Raw genomic sequence first — 17,883 nt, forward strand, 5'->3', positions numbered from 1 at the left:
TCCTGGGGGCAAGGAGGGCAGGCAGATGCAGTGGGCGGCTTCTCACCCCTGAGTGTGGGGAGGTGCTTGAGGGGAGGGGACCGCACTGAGCACGGGAGGCCTCATCACGCGTGGCCTTCAGGGACAGTGATGGACAATGATGCATTGACGTCCCCTGCAGCTTCATTCAGGTCGGCAAGCCCCCTGTGGACAGGACCAGGTCCCCTGGCCCCAGGGCCGTGTGCCGTACATGAATTCAGCTCAGAGCGCCTCAGTTGCGCTGCAGTGGCCCTGACTGGCCAGGGGGACGGGCTGAGCGGCTGTACGCCCGGAGCCAGCCCTCTGTAACTGAGATTCCGCATCCTTGGATCCAACCAGCCGTGGCTAGGACATAATCGAAAACACTGCGCGGGTGCTGAACATGTGCAGACTGCCTCTTATCATATTCCCCAAACAATACAGTGTAACAATATTTGCACAGCATTTCCATTTTATTAGGTATTACAAGTAATCTGGGGATGATTTAAAACACAGGGGAGGCAGTGTGTGGCTCCTCTGCAAACGCCACGCCGGTTAGAGAGGGGACTTCAGCGTTGTGGACTTCGATGTTGCAGCCCTGCAGATACCCAGGGTCAACTGTGACATGACTCCCAGTATATCCCAGAGGTCTCCCCTTCCCCAGATGCCAGACTCCACTGGGGTGTGAGAATGGCGATCAGTGAGGCGATTCAACTGCCCTGAGATCCCGCACTGCTAATCGGTAGAGCAGGACTGGAAGTTATTCATTTAATTCCAAACCAATAAATAAAATGAAAAAGAGCCTGCATCCCTAAAAGGGCAGCACGTGTGTCCTGCCCGATGGCTTGGTGCAGACGTCTGTGCTGGTTCCTCTGGCTTGGGTGTCCTGGGAGACAAGGAGGTGGCCATGGGGCGTGTCCTGGTGGCAGTCTGTCTCCAGATGTGTCCTGGGTTGCCATGGTCGCTTTATCTAGCGTGGGAAAGAGAGTCCATGCACCTGGTCACATCTCGGTGGCCTCTGGCTCCTTTCACTGGCCTCTTGATGGCAAGGCGACTTCCAGCAGCCGACACTCAGAGCGGGCGGGAAGTGGGCTGGGTGGCTTTCCCTGGAGTGTCCTCCACGTGTTCTGCTTGAGAAGGCCTGGGCATACAGTAGGCCTGGGCTGGATGCTAGGAGTTGTCCCCATTCTGCTGAGAGGCGCTAGGAAATCCACCTGAAGCCCCAAGCTCCAGGGAGCATTTGCACGGGACCGTTCAGCCTGAATAGGAGATGCAAGCCCTGAGCTCCCTGAGACCATGATTGCTTCTGCTCCCGATGCAGCCTGCGACGTCAGGGACAAGCAAGTCCCAGCCTGGCTCTGTAGCCGTGGCTGGCCTTCATCCAGGGCTGTGTCAAGCTGTGACAAACATGTAGCCCATAAGGCCTGGCTAGAAAAACACCACAAGCCCTCTGGTCGTTGTGGAGGTTAAAGGAGATCACAAACATAAAATGTACCCCAGAGGTTGATGGTTACAGACGCAGGTGAGGATATGACAGAATGAGGCGGATTCCCGGCCATGCTGGGGCAGACTGGCGGGGTCTGTCCTGTGTGGGCTGCACAGTGACTTATCTCCTTCCCTCCTCAGCATGTCCCGGAAGCCTCTCCAAGTCCAGCAAGGCCTCGTTGGAAAGGTGGCTTTTCTACTCCATTTCACCAACAGCTCACCTCTACCAGGGCCATTGTCTGGGAAGATGGGGTTGGACAAGACTGGCCTAGCAGAAGGTCACAGAAGGGTCTTGTGAATCCTGAGCATGAAGAAAACTTTAAAACATGATGATGAGGAGGAGGAGGAGAAGGAGGAGGACGGAGATGAACGAGGATGCATCGGTGGTGGTGTCTGAGGAGGTGGTGGCGGGGAGGACAGTGGTCGTAGTGATGAGGATGAGGATCCTGTGTTGGTGGCGATGGCATTGATGAGGATGATGGTGCTGAGGGTGATGAAGATGACAGATGTAAGGAGATGGCGATGGTGATGTTGTTCATGCAGATGGCAGCGATGGACACGAGGATTCCATGGCAGTGGCGGCGGCGGTGACTGCAGTTGTGATGATTTCTACTGACTCTTCGCAGCTTTCCCCTCTAGGTAGGCGCTCAGAGCCCAGAGATGCCCTATGGGTCCATCTCGGAGTTAGAGGTGACCGCTCGCTCTACAGACTTGTTGCTCCTGAGAAGCACCTGCTTTTGCACAGCTAATGTTATGGCCAGGTGTGCACCGCTTAGGCAGATGATGAGGTTTGATTCTGAATCCTCTCAGCCTTGAGATTCAAGGGTGTGAGGGTCTGGAAGTAAAAGAAAACACAGAAGCTCATCAGGCTTCCTCCCTCCTTACAAACTCTTTCAAGTTTAGGGGCTTGGAGAAAACTAGCTATGAATGATCCTCTTGCATTGCTGGCACTGCCAAGCATGGAAGACTCTATGACTGTCCAAAGTGTCACCCGTCCCTCACCGGGTGGCTTTATGCTTCCTCATTCCATGGCACCAGCCTGGCCTTATGCAATCACTTGGGCAATGGCTCTGAGCCGCAGTGACACAGGCCCTTCCCAGGGGACTCCACCAGCCCTATGGTGTGGACCTGCCATGACTCCTTGTCCTTTCCTGGGTGGCCCCTTGAGTGTTCTGAGCAAGCCTCACTCAGGGGTCCTTCCTGGGCACCAGAAAAGGGCGTGCTCTCTTTCCCCAGCAGTGGGAATGGCAATGGTGAGATACAGGAAGTGTCAAGGTGGACTGTGGGCCGTGGAGACTCTCTCTGTCCGACCCCCGACCCCTCCACATCCAAACCAGCTGTCTAGAGCCCATCCTGGAACTGTGTGGGTCCAGCATCTGTTCTTGTCCCTCTCCAGGGCCCGGAGTCTTCTAGAAAACAAGGGAGGAAGCAGACTTCTCCTCACTCCTCCTCCAGGACGGTCACCGTGTTCAGCTGCTCTTGGCTCCTCTTGTCCCTGTAGCCCCTGGCTGCACCCCGGGGAGACCCCCTTCCACCAGGCCGACTCAACTTCAGCACAGGCTCATTAAACCCTGCAGGTGTGGCGGGGTGGACGGAACTGGAGCAGAGGGCAGGAACACGACACAGTGGTCCCAGTCGTAGCTGGGGCGGTGCAAGGACTTCCCCCGGCAGGCGGCCCTCCCCAGCCTGGACCTGGCTTCCGGGTCTACCAGGCCCACCCTGGGACCACCCCTCTTCTCCCTCCTTCCTGCCCCCAAACCTCCCAAGCAGGCTAGGTCAGGAACCGCTTTCAAACCTTGTCACCTTACTTTGCAATGCAAATTAACCTTCTTTCTCTTCACCCTTTCTCATCTAAATGGAAAAGGCAAACCTATCAAGGAGAATCTTGAAAGCCTGAAAGGAGTTTTCCTCCTGGCCGATGCTGTTCTTCGGTGGCCTCTGGCCCTCTTCAGGCTTTAGGGTTGCCCTTCACTCTTCCCTGGGTCAGCCGAAGCCCGGGATCTCCGTTTCCTCTGGTTCACTGGGCGGGGCGACCATGCTCCCTCCTGCGGGCCCTGCGCGCCCTGTGCTGGGCTGGCTGCCCTGCAGGTCTCATTGCAGGTGGAGCTCGGCTCCTCCATGACCAGCTCTGGCCTCTGCCCTGAGCCAGCTCTGTGGAGCCTCCGCTGCAAACAGCTGTGGCCACCAGGGGAGAAATTCCAAAGCGCCAGCCCCCAAACTCCCCTGAGAGGAAGGCAAGGTGACATTGGGTAGGGGGAGCTGCAGGGCTGGGAGAGGGAGACACCAGTGTGAACCACGGCTTTAAAGAAACTTGTAACAATTTTAATCAGCATTTCCCTTCATTTAACCCCCCAAACTTAGCTACTTAATCAAATGTCATGGTTAAGACACATTTACCTCCTTGGGAGAAAAATGAGCAATGGCAGCTCAATTTGGCTTTGGATGGGATTTAAAAATAGTCCAGTCTGTGAAGGCCATTAGGTAAATGGCCTCAGGGGGCATGGAGGGGGACCTCCTGCAGGGCCATGGGCGCAGACCCCTTTGTTGAGGGGAGGAGGAGACTCAGCCTGCTCTGCAGCAGCCCAGGGTTCAGGGCTGGTGTCTAGAGGGTGGAGAAGGGGCCAGAGCAGCACTCTGCAGGTGGACCCTCTGGACCACCCTTTCTGTGCATGTTGGCTGTGCACGCGTGTTCACCAGTGCGTGCATGTGTGTGAATGTGTGTCCATGTATACGTGCACAAGCACACGTGTGTTCCTTTGTGCATGTATGTGGGCAGGTGCACGTGAACATGTGTGCTTGTGTGCGTATGTGCAGTTAAGCCCCTGGTGTGGCCAGGTCCTAAGGGTCATTCTAGCCCGGGGGAGGGGGTGGCCTCTCCCTCCCCCAGGACCGAAGAGGCCCCATGGGCTTGGGGACTTGGGTTTTGACGGCCCTCCGGTGGCTTCTGCTACTGCTTGTTCCCATCCTTGTTTTCAGAAAACCACCCTGCCCTTGTCCTCTTGGTCCAGAGGCCCCGGGGCACATGTGCAGGACTCCAGGGGTCGTCAACTCCGATGGGGCCGGCAGTGCTGTCTTTGTTTTTGCTGGCCCTACTGAGCTTGAATGTCGGTAGCAGAACGCAGTGGCAGCACAGCGCCTGTCCCAGCCGAGCCTAGAAACTGTGATCACAGCTGTCTCGAAATGCTGTATTTTCTTATTGTGGCATCAAAATTATGGCATTTTGGGATCTAGCAAATGCTTCTTCAATGTATTAATGAAGACGAACATGTATTGCTGTATCACAAACTGTTATGGGGGATCCTGGGGATTGAAGCCAGGGTACCATGCGTGCTAAGCACATACGCCACCCCTGAGCTGCACCTGCCTTGTTTCATGGATTTTTAGAAACTGCATTCCAACGTAACTAATAACAGAGTGCTTTCAAATCCCTTCTGCGCCTCAGGAGAGGCCGGCAGGCTGTGGGAGGTTCCTAGGGGCAGGTCAGCCCACCCCCCCAGGCCACCTGGCCCTGCGAGGGCGGCTAGACGGCCCCTCCCGCCCCAGCCTCCTGTGCGCACCTCCACTTTTCCCCGCCAGGTGGCAGCAGTACGGGAACCGCCTCCTCTGTCAGGGACCCCGAGTCCCGCTTGCTCTTCCAGGACCTCACTGTCTCCCTGCTGCTCCGGAGGTTCCGCTCCTGAGCTCCTGAGGGAGGAAAGCTCCGGGGGAGAGGACCCAGGAGCCGCTGAGGCAAAATGCTGACTCACCGGGTGTCTGCGGCCGCTGGCCCCGGAGCCCTAACAGTTTGTTACACTGTTACACTGTGTTGCACCGTTACCCTGTGTTGCACTGAGGCCGACACCGGCAGTCGAGGCAGTGCCTGTGCGGCAGGAAACAGGAAACCCATCTCACAGAGGAGACCGAGGCTCTGGAACTGGCGGCGCCCGTCCTGCCTGCTGCCACTTCCCGGGTCCGAGGTGGCCAGCAGGTGCCCCTCCTCCCGGGGGGGCGGGGATCCTGTGCCTCCTAGAAGTCTCGCTGAAGGGGCTGAAAGTCCCGCCTGGGCCCGGTCCCGCCCGCGGGTCCCGCCCGCGCGGGCCGCCTCTGCTCGGTCATCAGTCATCACCTGCCCTCCCTGGGAGACCCCCTGCCCCGGGCCCCCGCCCATCTCAGAGTCCGGGCACCTCCTCCCCTCTGCCCTGTGCCCGCACCTGCCCGCGAGGCTTCGGGGAGATTCCCGGGCTCCTGAGGGGGCGCCACTCAGCGGGGCAGGTTTGGGAGCAGGCTCTGCCCAGACAGTGCCTGGAAGGGCCGGCAGCCTGGCCTCGCACGGAAGGTCCCGCCTCCGTCACTTTGTTCGGTGCCAGAGCGCCTGTCTTTTATTCACGCCCTTGCAAACACAGCTAACCGAGTCGCGCTCGCTGAGGGGCCGAGGTTTCCTGGGACTTTGTGGCCGGGCCGACCAGGCAGAGGCGGCATGGGGCCGGGACCCTCGGCCCGGGCTGTTCCGTAACTAGCCGCGATCGCAGACTTCGTCCTCCAGGACCTGGGCGGCCAGAGCGGAGGGAATCGGGCCGAGGACCCTCCCAGCCTCACGGAGCTCCCCCGGGAGGAAACTTTTCGAGCAACCCCCGCTCCACGCGCCCCGCGAATGCTCGATCACGAGCGTCCCCGGCCCAGACCAGCCCTCCTGGGCCGCTGGGCGCAGGAGTAACCGGGCTCGGAACCTCTAACCGCTCCGCATGCGATCCGGTTACCGTGGCAACACCATCCGGCGGCGCCCGGCGGTCCAATCGGAGCCTGCGGCCTTTCCGGAGCCTTTCCCAAGGTGGGGACCGGACGGGCCCGGGATGGGGAAGGGGGCGGCTAGGCCTTCGACTCTGGCATTGCCCAGGCTGGGCGCAGCTCCCCGCGGAGAGCCGGGCGGCTGCGAGGCGGGAGCCGGGGCAGGGCCAGGGCTCGGGCTCCTTTCGTTCGAGGGGCGGGGAAGGCGGGTGACGTGAGCCGGGCCGCGCGGGCGGAGTTGGGCCCCCGCTCGCTCGGGAGGCGGGGGCGGGCGCGCGGAGCGGCAGACGCTCAGAGGGAGGCGGCCGGGCGGCTCTGCGGAGGGCGCGGTGGGCGCGGGCGGCGGGGCCCCGGGATCCCCTTGCTCCTCCTCAGCGCGGCGCCGCCGCTGCGCGTCCCCACGCCCCGCGCTCCACGCGCCCTCGCCCCGCGCGCCCGCCTTGCCCGCCTCCTGCCAGCCCCGGCCCGGCCGTCTGCAGAGCGCGCGCTCAGACGGAGCTCGGGCAACTTGAGCGGCGCTGACCGGCGCCAGACCCCGGACAGAGCCCCGGGCCCGGCGGCTCGTGCAGAGGGCCCGTGGCCCCCAAGTGACAGTCGTCCAGAGCCCGGGCACCACTGACCCCTCGGCAGGGGCTCCGGCCGGAGGCGAGAGCTGCGCGCTGCGATCGTCGCTCCGTGCCGGCCTCGGCCCCCGGCGCCCGGGAGGGGCCCGCGCCCCTGCCCGGCCAAGGATGTGCGCCCCCCAGGGCAGGCCCGCCTGAGCCGTGCGCCCCTGGGCGGCCGGCATGGAGCCCCGCGCGGCCGCGCTCTGATCGCTGTGCGCCCCGCGGCCGGCGGGCGGCGGGCGGCGCGGACCGAACCGAGAGCGGAGACCGGCGCCGCGCAGATGGCCGGGTCGAGCGAGGTCTGAGGCTCTGCTCCCCGAAACGTGACCATGTGGATCCAACAGCTTTTAGGACTCAGGTGAGCGAGGCGGCCGGCGGCACGGTGCGCCTGGTGCGTGGGTGCCAGGCTGGGCTGGGTGGCGCTTTCCTCAGTGTTGCGAATACAGGGACCCCCCCCTCCCCCGCTCTCCGAAGGCGGCCAGAGGTGCCCCGATACCGGTGGGGCCACCGTCTGGACGCCGGAGCCCGGCATTCCCCCAGGGAGCAGCCGGTCCTCCGGGTCTCCGAGTGCCGGGGGCATCGGGCAGGGCGCTCGCCCTAGAGCCAGGCCACGCACTGGCCGGGCGCGCCTGCAGCCCGGGCGCCAGCAGCGCAGTGTCCTGGCCGGCCGCCCCGGCGCGCCTCCTCCCCGGAGCCCGGGCGAGGCGCGGTCTGCTGGGGCTGCGGGAGCGGGGGCCAGGGCTGCCGGGCGAACCGAGCTTTTGCTTCCTGGGAGAGCTCCGCAGGAGTTGGCGGAGCCCAGACAGCCGCTCGTTCCGCCCTTCCTCTTTCTCCTCCCGGGCCCTGGCTGAGCTGGAGGGGCACGGCTCCGGCTCCCAGCTGCCTGTCCAGCTGTTTTGCTTGACCTCGGGTCCCACAGTGGAGCACAGCTGGCGGCCAGCTGGGTCTGGGGAGCCTGGGCTCTTGAGGAGCGGCAGGCACCCCCTCACTGCCACGCACACGCACACACCGGCTTGGTGCACCCCCGGCTTGTCTGTGTCCCGGACTCCAGGGCAGCGGGAGCCAGGTTGTATCCCAGCGCCTGCCATGAGGGGTCCATGAAGACCCTGCTCCGCAAACTTTGCTCACCTCCCAGGTGCTCAGGCGCCTCCAGCCTCTGCCTTGGCTGTCCCGGAGCACCCCCCCCCCCCGGGCACAGTTGTCCCCTTTTGCAGAGCAGACCTCCTCCTGGCTGTTCCCTGCTGCCAGGGGGCTCGGCAGAGCTGGCTTTTGGGTCTGGGGTTGGTGGCTCCAGAACCGCGAGCACTGAGGTGGAGGCGGAGAGGCTGCCTGCGTTCTCGCGTCTGTCCACTGGGATGCACTGCGCTCCCGCGCTGGCTGAAAGGGGTCGCCTGCCTGAGCAGCCTAGCTCCGCCGCCCCCACCGCGAGAAGCGGGGGGGTGGGCGCGGGCGGGGGCTGCGTGTGCGTCCTGATTTTGAGAACTCGGAAGGGCACTGGCGTGCCAAGTGTTTTCTAGCTACCCGTGATTTATGAGACTATTTGGCACCCAGGGGTAAATGCTGTTTAACACATCTAGTGAAAATTGTCAGATGTTATTATTGGCGTTCCTTTTCCTGGTGCTGGGGCTGGTTTGCGCGGTGGGCTTTGAAAGGTTAATCATGAAGCTGATCTTCTTGGGTGTTGGCTGAGCCTGAATCGATTGGTGTGCTTGGGCTTGATAAGGCTGGGCTTGGTGGTGCTGCGATGGTGGCAAGGACGGCTTTGCCGGGTGACCTGACCCAGGTGCTGGCCTGCCTGCTCTTCTGCCTGATTGTCCCAGGTCTCAGCCAGACCTCCCGGGCTGGGGAAGGGTCCGCAGGTCCCAGCCTGTCCAGCCGCCCGCCTTCAGCTCCGGCAAGCTGCTGTCTGGCACTTGACAGTCGATGGCAACTTATTTGTGCAGGCATTATTTTTTTCTTCTTGCTAAGGCGCTAGATTGAAAGATTAGTACATTTTGATGAGGGGAGAGGCGAGCAAACGTCATGGAAAGGAGCTTCTCTGGCTCCACATTCTCCGTAGCCGCTCCCCTGAAGCATCCCCACGTCAGATCTTGGAATTTTGCTTTCAGAAATAGTTCTGCTGGTGATTTTGAAGTTTGACCTTTTATTTTTCCCCTCGATGTTAGCACAGGTTTTCTGTAAATGTGCCTATGAAGCCAGCTGTCACCTAGTTAGGATCCCGATGTGAGGGCTCTGCCTGTCTGGTGGTGCTGTCTGCCAGCCAGGGTCGGAGGCTGTGCGTGCGCAGCAGGCTGGGCTGGGTTGTGTCCCTGCCGGCACACAGGGATGAGCCCCCAGGGTCGAGTGCTTGAGAGCTCCTTTGCTTCTCAGACAGCCCTGGCCAGCTGTGGCTCCCCAGGTGAGCTGTGGGCATCTTGCAGCCAAGCTCGGAGGCTGGTTAGGACAGGTAGGCGCTGTGCCTCCAGCTGAGGTGACAGAAGGCCCGGAGGCCCCCTGTAATCCGAGGGAGGGGCTTCTCCGCTCCCAGAGCAGCCTGGAGTTGGCTGTTTGCGACCGTGGTGGAACTGAGCTGTACATGGAGCCCTGACTTTTTAGGAGAAACAGATGGAGTCTTATCGATCTGCTTTTATGTCTTTTTTTTTTTTTGGTGGTAGTTGTATCAAAGCCCCAAAGCTGCTTCCATCAGCATGAGGAAGGTAGTGCCTGAAGAGCACCCAGGGCTCTGTGAGCGGAGCATGTTGGGCCACCCGGAGCAGCTTGTGGGCCTGCACACTCAGCTGGCAGCCCATTTGGAGTTAGGCTGCTGGTTGCTGGTGGCCTCTGGGGCTGGAGACCTCCAGGGCTTTCCCTACGCAGGCGGGGTCCCCCGGGGTCAGCCCGTCTGTCCTCCTGCCCTGTGGTTCCCTCGCCCCTTCTATTTGGAAGGCCCGGGGTGTGTGTAGCGAGATAGTTCACAATTCCTCAAGCCCTCGCGGTGGTGCATGCCGTGCCATGTCTGGGCCTTGAGGCAGGCACCCACGGGGGTTGGCTATCACCACCCCCAGCTCTCAAGTCCCCAGCAGCCGGGGCTGCGCAGCCAGGCTGTAGTGGATGAAGTCAAACGCTCTGTCCACAAACACCAGGCTCCAGGTGAATCCTGGCTCTTTCTGATTTCCAGCTGCTGCTACTAAATTGATTGCAACTGGAATCCATCGAGTGTCAGTGGCCTTGATGCCCATCAGGGACAATACTGCTCGAATAAATCAAATCTAGGAGGCAGTTCAACTCTCCCGGCAACAGCAGTGCACACCCCCGGCCCGTGCTCACCTCTGCCATAGCATGTGCTGCCTTGGGCCGGGGGTGCTCCACCCCAGCCGGCGGTGTTGTTTGTTTATATGATCACCTGCATCGCTTTTCCATGCCCTGGTGAGGGCAGCTCACACGCTGAGACAGCTCCATGCCTCCCAGAGATGTCTGTCTCGGGGTCCCTGGAGAGGTAACAGCCTGCTTCCCACCGCACACACCTGCGCCTCCTGGTGGGGCTGCTGGGGGAACAGTCACACCCCATGCAGGCCTCCGCCTCCCAGCCCCAGCTCCTCGGACCCCGACTCACTTGAGGTGTGTACCAGGTGCCCCTCTGTGAGCTCCCTGTTCCTGCGTTTCCCTGAGCCTTCTGTGGGGACGGAGGGAGACCTAGAAAGTATTGAAGCTGCTCGCTGGGTCACCATAAGGTAAATGTGGACCCCCAACCCAGGACTTCAGAGCCTCCAGAGCCAGGGCTTCCTCCCTAGGGGTGACGTTGGAGTCATCTGCTTTAAATACGGAGCTGCCAAGTTTTCTTCAAAGGGTCACAAGTCAGTAGAGACCAAGTTGATGCAAAGATTGGCGAGGAAAGCCAAATATATCCTTGATCTAGATTTGCACATTTGAAGTCTGGTTGGAGGGAGTTTCTCTTGCCTGATAGCAGCCGGACGCCAGGGGAGCAGCTGGGGCTTTCTGGGACCAGGGTGGGCAGGCGGGTGCTGTGGACCCACTCTTTCTTCCTCCAAGACCCCTTCCAGGAATTCAGAGGGGCTGGCAACTCACCAGGAGGCCGGGCGCAGGGAGTGGTGGTTATGTAACTCAGATTAACTCTTAGTTAATCTGCCTGGAGTAGCAGGCTGGTCCTGAGGATGCTGAGCTGAGCTGGAGGGCCTCGGATGACCATGCGCCCTGGCTTCCATCCTCTCTCCTCAGGGGGCTGGGCTCAGAGCTGCTCTCTGGCCCCCCACCTGGGGCAGTACCCTGTACCCTGGCAGTGACCTGTCTGGGGCAGCAGGGGGCTGTCCAGGACGGAGGGGAGGATGCTCCCCTACTGCTGCAGGGGAGAGGATACCGGCCGGATGGTGCACTGGTGGAGTTAACTGGGACACACAGGTGCAGGGGAGAGGCCGGAGAGCCTAGCCACCCCTCATGCCTCTCTCTTTGTGAAGAGCCCTGTGGAGAGGGAGCCGAAGTCGGAAGCCTGCTGCTTCTCTGCGGCATCTTAAGAGTCAGTAAACACTTGCAGCATGGCCAGGGTAGAGCGGGCCGCTTGGTGGAGGTCCTGTGTTTGTGAGGGTAGAGTGGGCTGAGCCTGGCCCTCGGGCGGGGCTCGGCTGTCCTGTGCGTTTGTGTCCAGTGCGGGCACTCTGCAGAGGGCACTGCTTTGTTTCTGTGCCCACCCCTCCCCCACGATGGCTGGTGGCACCGCAGCACTTTCCTCATGGGCGCAGGAGGCTGGCATGGCCAGGACCCTCTGGCCCCTGTAGCAGGCAGCGGCCTGGCAGCGGCAGAGAAGCAGGGACTTGTACCTGGTGGCTGAGACGCAAGGCATGTCCTCGGGGACCATGCGGGACCATGAGCCTCCTGCCTTTTGCTGGAAAGAAGCCCAGGGTTCACGGCCTGAGTCCCTAAGGGCAGGCACTCTGCCTCATCCTTTGCAACTTCCTGAGATGTGTGCCAGCTCGCAGTCAATGCAGGAAGTATCTGTGGATGCATAAACGTGTCCGTGCGACACTGTGCCCATTTGGTCGAGTCCTGCTTTTGTGCCTGCTTCTTCCTAACTCTGCTCTGAAATCTAGGAAAGAATTTCCAGCCTTAGGCCTCCGTGCTCAGCTGCCTCAGACAGATGCTACTTCTTCAGTGGCTTACTAGTGTCAGAAATCCGCCGTTAGACATGATTGGCTTCAGAAGTTTGTCAGCATTACAGAGCGCCCAGGGAAATAGTCCTGCCTGGCTCCTTCAGTCAGTATGTGTTCAGGGTGAGTGACAGATCCAATGTTTACCTGGAAGAAAGGGTGGGTGGGGATGGGCAGAGCACGTGAGCATGCCCTGAGTGGCAGTGGGCAGGGAGGTTCTGCCAAGGGGAGGCAGGCAGACCCCAGAGGAGTGAAAGGCAAAAGTCCTGCTGCGCCGCAGTCCCCTTGCCCTCAGAAAACAATTTAGTTGGCCATGAGGGAGACGGACTAGTGTGACCCTGAATCCTGATAGCTCACTTCATTGGATTAAGAAAGGCCTAGAGGATTAGTGCAGCACCCTTCTGGGTGTGTCTGGGTGTGTCACAGAGGTGTGGCCTTAGGTACTATATATGGATCTTCTCTGGCTCTGTCCCCTGCTGTGCTTCCTGGCTGCCGTAAACTAAGCAGCTTTGCTCTGCCATGCCCTTCTATCATGATGCTCTAGCCTTAGAGCAGTCAACCATGGACTGAATCCCCTGAAACCGTGAGCCAAGTTAAATTCCTCCTCCTTTAAGTTGTGGGTGTCAGGTGTTGTGTCCCAGCGATGAGAAAGCTGACAAACACTACCCGAGACAGGGCCTGTTGGTTGGGAAGAAAGGTTCCTGATCAGTAGCGCCCATGGTGGGGCAGTCTCACTGCGGGTAACCAGTGTACCCTGGAGACACCTCTGCTCCTGTCCCAAGGGGGACGGTTTGCACTGTGCTCGGGTGGAATGTGGCTGCTCTTCTGTCCCCTGTACCTCAGGGACTGTCCTGTCTGGGCTTTCACTCCTGTGTCCATCCTCTCACCCAGGGGACACCTGGTCACACACACCGCAGGGGCAGACCCGCACCTGAGTAGGTTTCAGTCCTCAGGGGCCTCTCCGTCCAGGAGAGCAGGGAGAGGTGCATGAGGAAGAAAATTTCTCTTTCCAGGGTGGAGATGGCACTGGCCAATAGGCATAGGGTCTGAGCCATGCTTGATTTAGAGTCTCCAGTAGCCTCATTATAAAGTAGATGGAAGCAATTTTCATAATATGTTTGATTTAACCCAGTCGCTTTGAAATACCATTTCAACATGAATCAGCATAAAATAATATGAGTGGGGATTAATTTTACAATGCTACTTGGCCCCAGGTCTCTGAAGTCAGGCCTGTGACTTTTCCTGGAACACAGCCCCACTTTTGCAAGTGTCCGTCACCCTGGGACTAGTGGCAGTCATGTGGGCACTTCCTGTGCAAACTCAGAGATGAGGAAGGAATTTCTCCAGGGCCTGGTGGCCCCTCCCCATCTGCCCTCAGCATTGTGGCTGCCTCGGCATGGGCTGCAGGTCTGGGCAGGGGCCATATTCATGCAGAGGGGACTTTTGTTGAGTGCCAGCCTGGTGCCAGCTGTGCCAGGGCCAGAGCAGCCTGGAGGTGGGGTGGGCAGCTGCTCCTTCCAGGGCCTGTGGTCTGGAGAGGGAGACAGATGTGTGGGGGCCCTGGTGCCATCAGTCTGTAATGACATCGTGCTCTGGGGACCAGAAGTCTGTCCACGTGTCAGAGAGGCTTCCAGAGGTCTGCACGTTGGGCCTAGTGGTTGGAAGTGAGGCCACCCAGGGAGAGGGAGGCAGCAGCTGCTGGGCTATGGGGAGAGCTGACTCCTGGAGGAGACATTTCCAGCTTCTTCCCTGGAGGGAACCATTGCACAGCAGGGGAGGCACCAGCCCCGGGCTGCCCTCCCTCCTGAGCTGCGGGCTGCAGGGCCTCACCTGTCCCATCCTTGTCCCTGCAACCTTTCATGGGTGCTCAGAGTTCCCAGACACCTTGGACCTGGAGGATGAGGATAGGATCGGGGGAGGGGAGGGGAGGGGAAGAGAAAGAATAGAGGGAGAGGGAGACTGGGGAGGAGGAGAGAGTAGAGAAGGGAGAAGGAGGCAGGAGGGAGAGGCCAGGGAGCAGAGGAGGGGAAGGGAGCCGGGGGAGGGAAGAAGAGGAGGGATAGTGAAGGGCCAAGGCTTAGTTTGAAGGAAAGCTCTAGGGACATTGTGGGTGTGTGTGTGCCCGTGTGTGCCCATGTGTGTGTGTGTGCCCGTGTGTGTGTGTGCCCGTGTGTGTGTGTGTGTGCCGTGTGTGTGTGAGGTGTGCAGCGTTATGCTCCTGTGAGTGTGTGTTGTAGGGTCTGACGTGCAGTAGGAGGGCAGTTCGGGGCCAGTGTGTATCCAAGCACTGGTCACCCCAGGCCCATCTCCAAGTTGAGAAACAGCTTTCAGACACCTGCCCCACCCCTGGGAGGAGGAACCTGTGTCCTCAGGGAAGGGATGGAAGTGTGCAGAAGAACCTGGCTGCTGCTGGCTGCCTGAGGGGCTGCTCCTCCCAGGCAGTGGGTGGGGTGGGGATGGAGCTGCGCTCTGCACAGGCTCGGCTTTGGAGCAGGGGAGCTTGACCTGTGAAGGGGACTGGTGTGTGAGAAATGTCCAGGGCTTGGTATGTGACAACTTCGCTGTGGCCCAGGTCTTCTCTGTGACTATCTTTCCTGACTTATTAAAGACTTTGCATGGCCAGACAACTCTGCAATTTGGAACTCCATCTACATGAAACAGCGAGCTGTCTGGGATCTGAGGTAGTTTCCACATTGATCTGACTTCAGGCGTTTTGAGTGTGCTGACTTTGCTAAGCAGAACACAGATTCCCCGTTAGCTTCCTAAACTCAGGCTAGCAGAACACTGGGGTGACAGAATAGCAGATTGAGTACCTCCTGGTCAAATTCAGTGCTGCAGCCTCCTTTAATAGGCACTTGGATTCTGGGAACTGCTTTTCAGACTCTGTAAGAGAGCCGAGGAGGACAGCTGGGCACAGCCCCAGCTGTGAGGCTGAGCAGTATTGATCAGAGAGCCGCGGCATCCCAGGGCTGCATAGGACACCAGCACAGTTTCTTGGGATGCCGAGCCTTCACAAAGAGTTAAGGTTGGAGGAAGGGAAGGTCCCAGAGAAAAAGCCTGGCATCAGGAGAGTGGTGTTAAAAAATTAATGCTTCAATTCATTTTAGGAAGCTGGTAGTACTTTGACATCAAAGCCAAACAAAGCACAAAGAAAGAAAAACTATAGCCCAATATTGTTCATGGAAGTAGACAAAAACTTCTTAAGAAATATTAATGAATATATAAAAAGAACTATATACCATGGCACAGTGGAGTTTATTCTGTGAATGTAAGGATGGTTTAATATTTAAGCGTCAGTCAGTGTGACCCCCATATTAAAAAGCTAAAGAAAAAAATCATGTCAATAGATGCAGAAAATGCATATGGTAAAATTTAACATACTATGTCAACAATTCTTAGAATGGAAATAGAGGCACATTCTCTCAACTTTATAGGGATAGCTATAAAGTTCAAACCGGCAGCTAACAGTGCTTAGCAGTGAGAAACTGAATGCATTTCCCTTGTGGTCAGGAGCATGTGAAGGAGGTCTATCTCATCATTGTTATTCAACATTGCAGCTGAAGTTCTAGCCATGCAGGATGGGAAGTACAGGAAATGAAAGGCAAACAGAAAAGAAAAAGTAAAAGCGTCTTGTTTGCAATGATATATAATTATCTCCATGGAAATACTATGTAATTTATAAAAATCTAGAACTTCAGGGCCGGGGACTTAGCTCAGTGGTTCCGGCGCCTACCTCAAAAGCACAAGGTCCTGAGTTCGATCTCCGGTACCCCCCCCCCCCCAATCTAGAACTTAAACATGAGTTCAGCAAGGTTGAAGTGTATAAGATGAATGTACAAAATCAATTGTATTTCTATCTACCACCCATGTATACATAGACTCTGAAATTTAAAAAGCAACCCTGTGTTCATCAGCATTCTGTTACTGAAACAAATACTGGGTATAAATCATAAGGAGGAAAGGTTTATTCTGGATGAATTTTAGAGGTTTCAGTCCATGGCCCTGTTCTGCTGGGCCTGTAACAGCACAGTGTGTCATGGCAGGAACATCTGGTGGAGGAAGTTGCTCATCTCACGAAGGATAGGAAGCAAAGTGAGAGATAGGAAGGAGATTGGAGTGTCTGCTTCATGGCCACACCTTTAATGACCTCATTTCCTCTCACTAGGCCCCATCTCTTAAAGGTCCACTACTCTCCAGTAGCATCACAGGCTGGTGACCAACCTTTCAACAGACTGGCCTTTGGGGAAAATTCGAGATCCAAACCATAGTAAATGTCCTTTACAATCACTGACTAATGAAATATTTAGGTGTAAATAAAAACAATATGATGATGAAAGTTTGTATGCTGAAAACTACATAATGTTGATAAAAGAAATCTAGGAAGGGATAAATAAATGGAAAGGTATCCCATGTTCATGGATTGGAAGGCTCAACATATTAAAGATGTCAGTTCTCCTTTAGTTGATGTAGAAGTTTAATACCATGCTTATCAAAATTCTGGCAAGAATTTTATACATATAGCATAAGGTTATTCTAAAATTCATAGTAAAGGCAGAAGAGCTAGACTAGCTAATTGTAAGTTTTCTTACACATCCACAGTAAGCAAGATTGTGTACTATCAGTAAAGGCATAGCTACATAGATCAACAGAATGGAACAGAGAGGTAGAGTCCCACAAATATGCTCAAATCATGCCTGACAAAAGTGCCATTCAGTGGAGAAAAGGCAGCCTTTCCAACAGTGGTGTGGAGCAATTGGACATCCACAGCCACCTAGAGAAAAATAAGGAGCCTCGATTTAAGTCTCACACCTCACTCAAAAGTCAACTAGAAATGGTCCATACAATGAAATGTAAAATGTAAAACTTTAAACTTTTAGAAAAAAAATAGGAGAAAACCTTCAGGAAAATAATTTTTAGACTTGACACCAAAAAGATGATCCGTCGAAGTGACAAATTTGATCTCATCAAAATTTTAAAAATTTCCCTTGGGGCCGGGGATTTAGCTCAGTGGTTTCGCCGCCTGCTGCGCAAGTGCAAGGACCCAAGTTCGATCCCCAGTACCAAAAGAAAAAAAATATTTCCCTTGGAAAGGTTCTCTTAGTTTGAAAAGCCAAGCTACAGCACGGGAGATAATATTTGCAAACTAAACAACTGGCCTTTGTCAGGTAATATCTAGGGTATGTGAAGAATTTTCTAAGCCCAATTAGAAGTAGACAGGAGACGTTGAGGGACCTTGTAAGGAACACTTCGGTGGCAGGACAGTGCGTGGGAAGACATTCCATCTCCCTAACCCTTAGAGAAGTGCAGGGTTAACCCACCGGGAGACAGCACTGCCCACTCAGCAGAATGCCCTACACAGAACCCACAGCAGTTCCGGGAGCTGGCAAGGATGGAGAAACTGGGTCACCTTGTGTGGCCCAAGGGAAGGTAACATGTTGCAGCCACTCTTCAGATCAGTTTCAGTTTCTCATGAAATTAATTGTGCACCTGCACAGGGGTGGCTGTCTTACTCCTCAGCATGTGTACAAAGGAAACGTGGACTTGTGCTCACACAACAGTCCACGCCTGTGTGCGTTTAGTAGCCAGGTCTTTGGTGGCAACCTGGATAGGGCCAGACCAAGTGTCCTCCGTCGAGGAAGGGGAAACTGGGGTCAGGCTGTAGTCTAGCCACACCACCATGGCGCTTGGAAATAAAAATGGCGGTGCCCAGCAACGGTGCATGAGTCCTGGGTTGGGCGCTGGCGTCTCGCCCAGGGAAAGCTGCGCTGCGCTTTGTGGAAGGTGGACTCTGGTGTGGCTCTGCTGTTGTCTTTTCTTTTTGTCCTCATGATGAGAGAACTGGGCATACTCGGGTGGGGCGGTGGTGCTGGTGGCACAGTGGGACACCCTGTCCT

The 17,883-nt window shown here is 57.2% G+C and overlaps 1 protein-coding gene and 1 pseudogene across 2 annotated transcripts in view; one reads left to right on the top strand and one right to left on the bottom strand.

Annotated features, from left to right (window-relative positions):
- Positions 1 to 460: 460 nt before the first annotated feature.
- On the bottom strand, positions 461 to 7,182 carry LOC147827360 (uncharacterized; annotated as a pseudogene).
- The window catches only part of Ajap1 (adherens junctions associated protein 1), a 103,279-nt gene continuing 92,063 nt past the window's right edge, over positions 6,668 to 17,883 (top strand). Inside the window, exon 1 of one of the 2 annotated variants that reach the window (XM_087214585.1) lies at positions 6,668 to 7,209. In XM_087214585.1, coding sequence (XP_087070711.1) covers positions 7,181 to 7,209 — 29 coding nt within the window. In that variant the 5' untranslated portion in view covers positions 6,668 to 7,180. The remainder of the gene's footprint in view (positions 7,210 to 17,883) is intronic. The other variant, XM_087214584.1, reaches the window with a different exon arrangement.

This window comes from Heterocephalus glaber, unplaced genomic scaffold (genome assembly GCF_053883595.1).
Source record: "Heterocephalus glaber isolate CG9 unplaced genomic scaffold, H.glaber_assembly_v1.0 deba00001447, whole genome shotgun sequence".
NCBI classification, from domain to species: Eukaryota; Metazoa; Chordata; class Mammalia; order Rodentia; family Bathyergidae; genus Heterocephalus; species Heterocephalus glaber.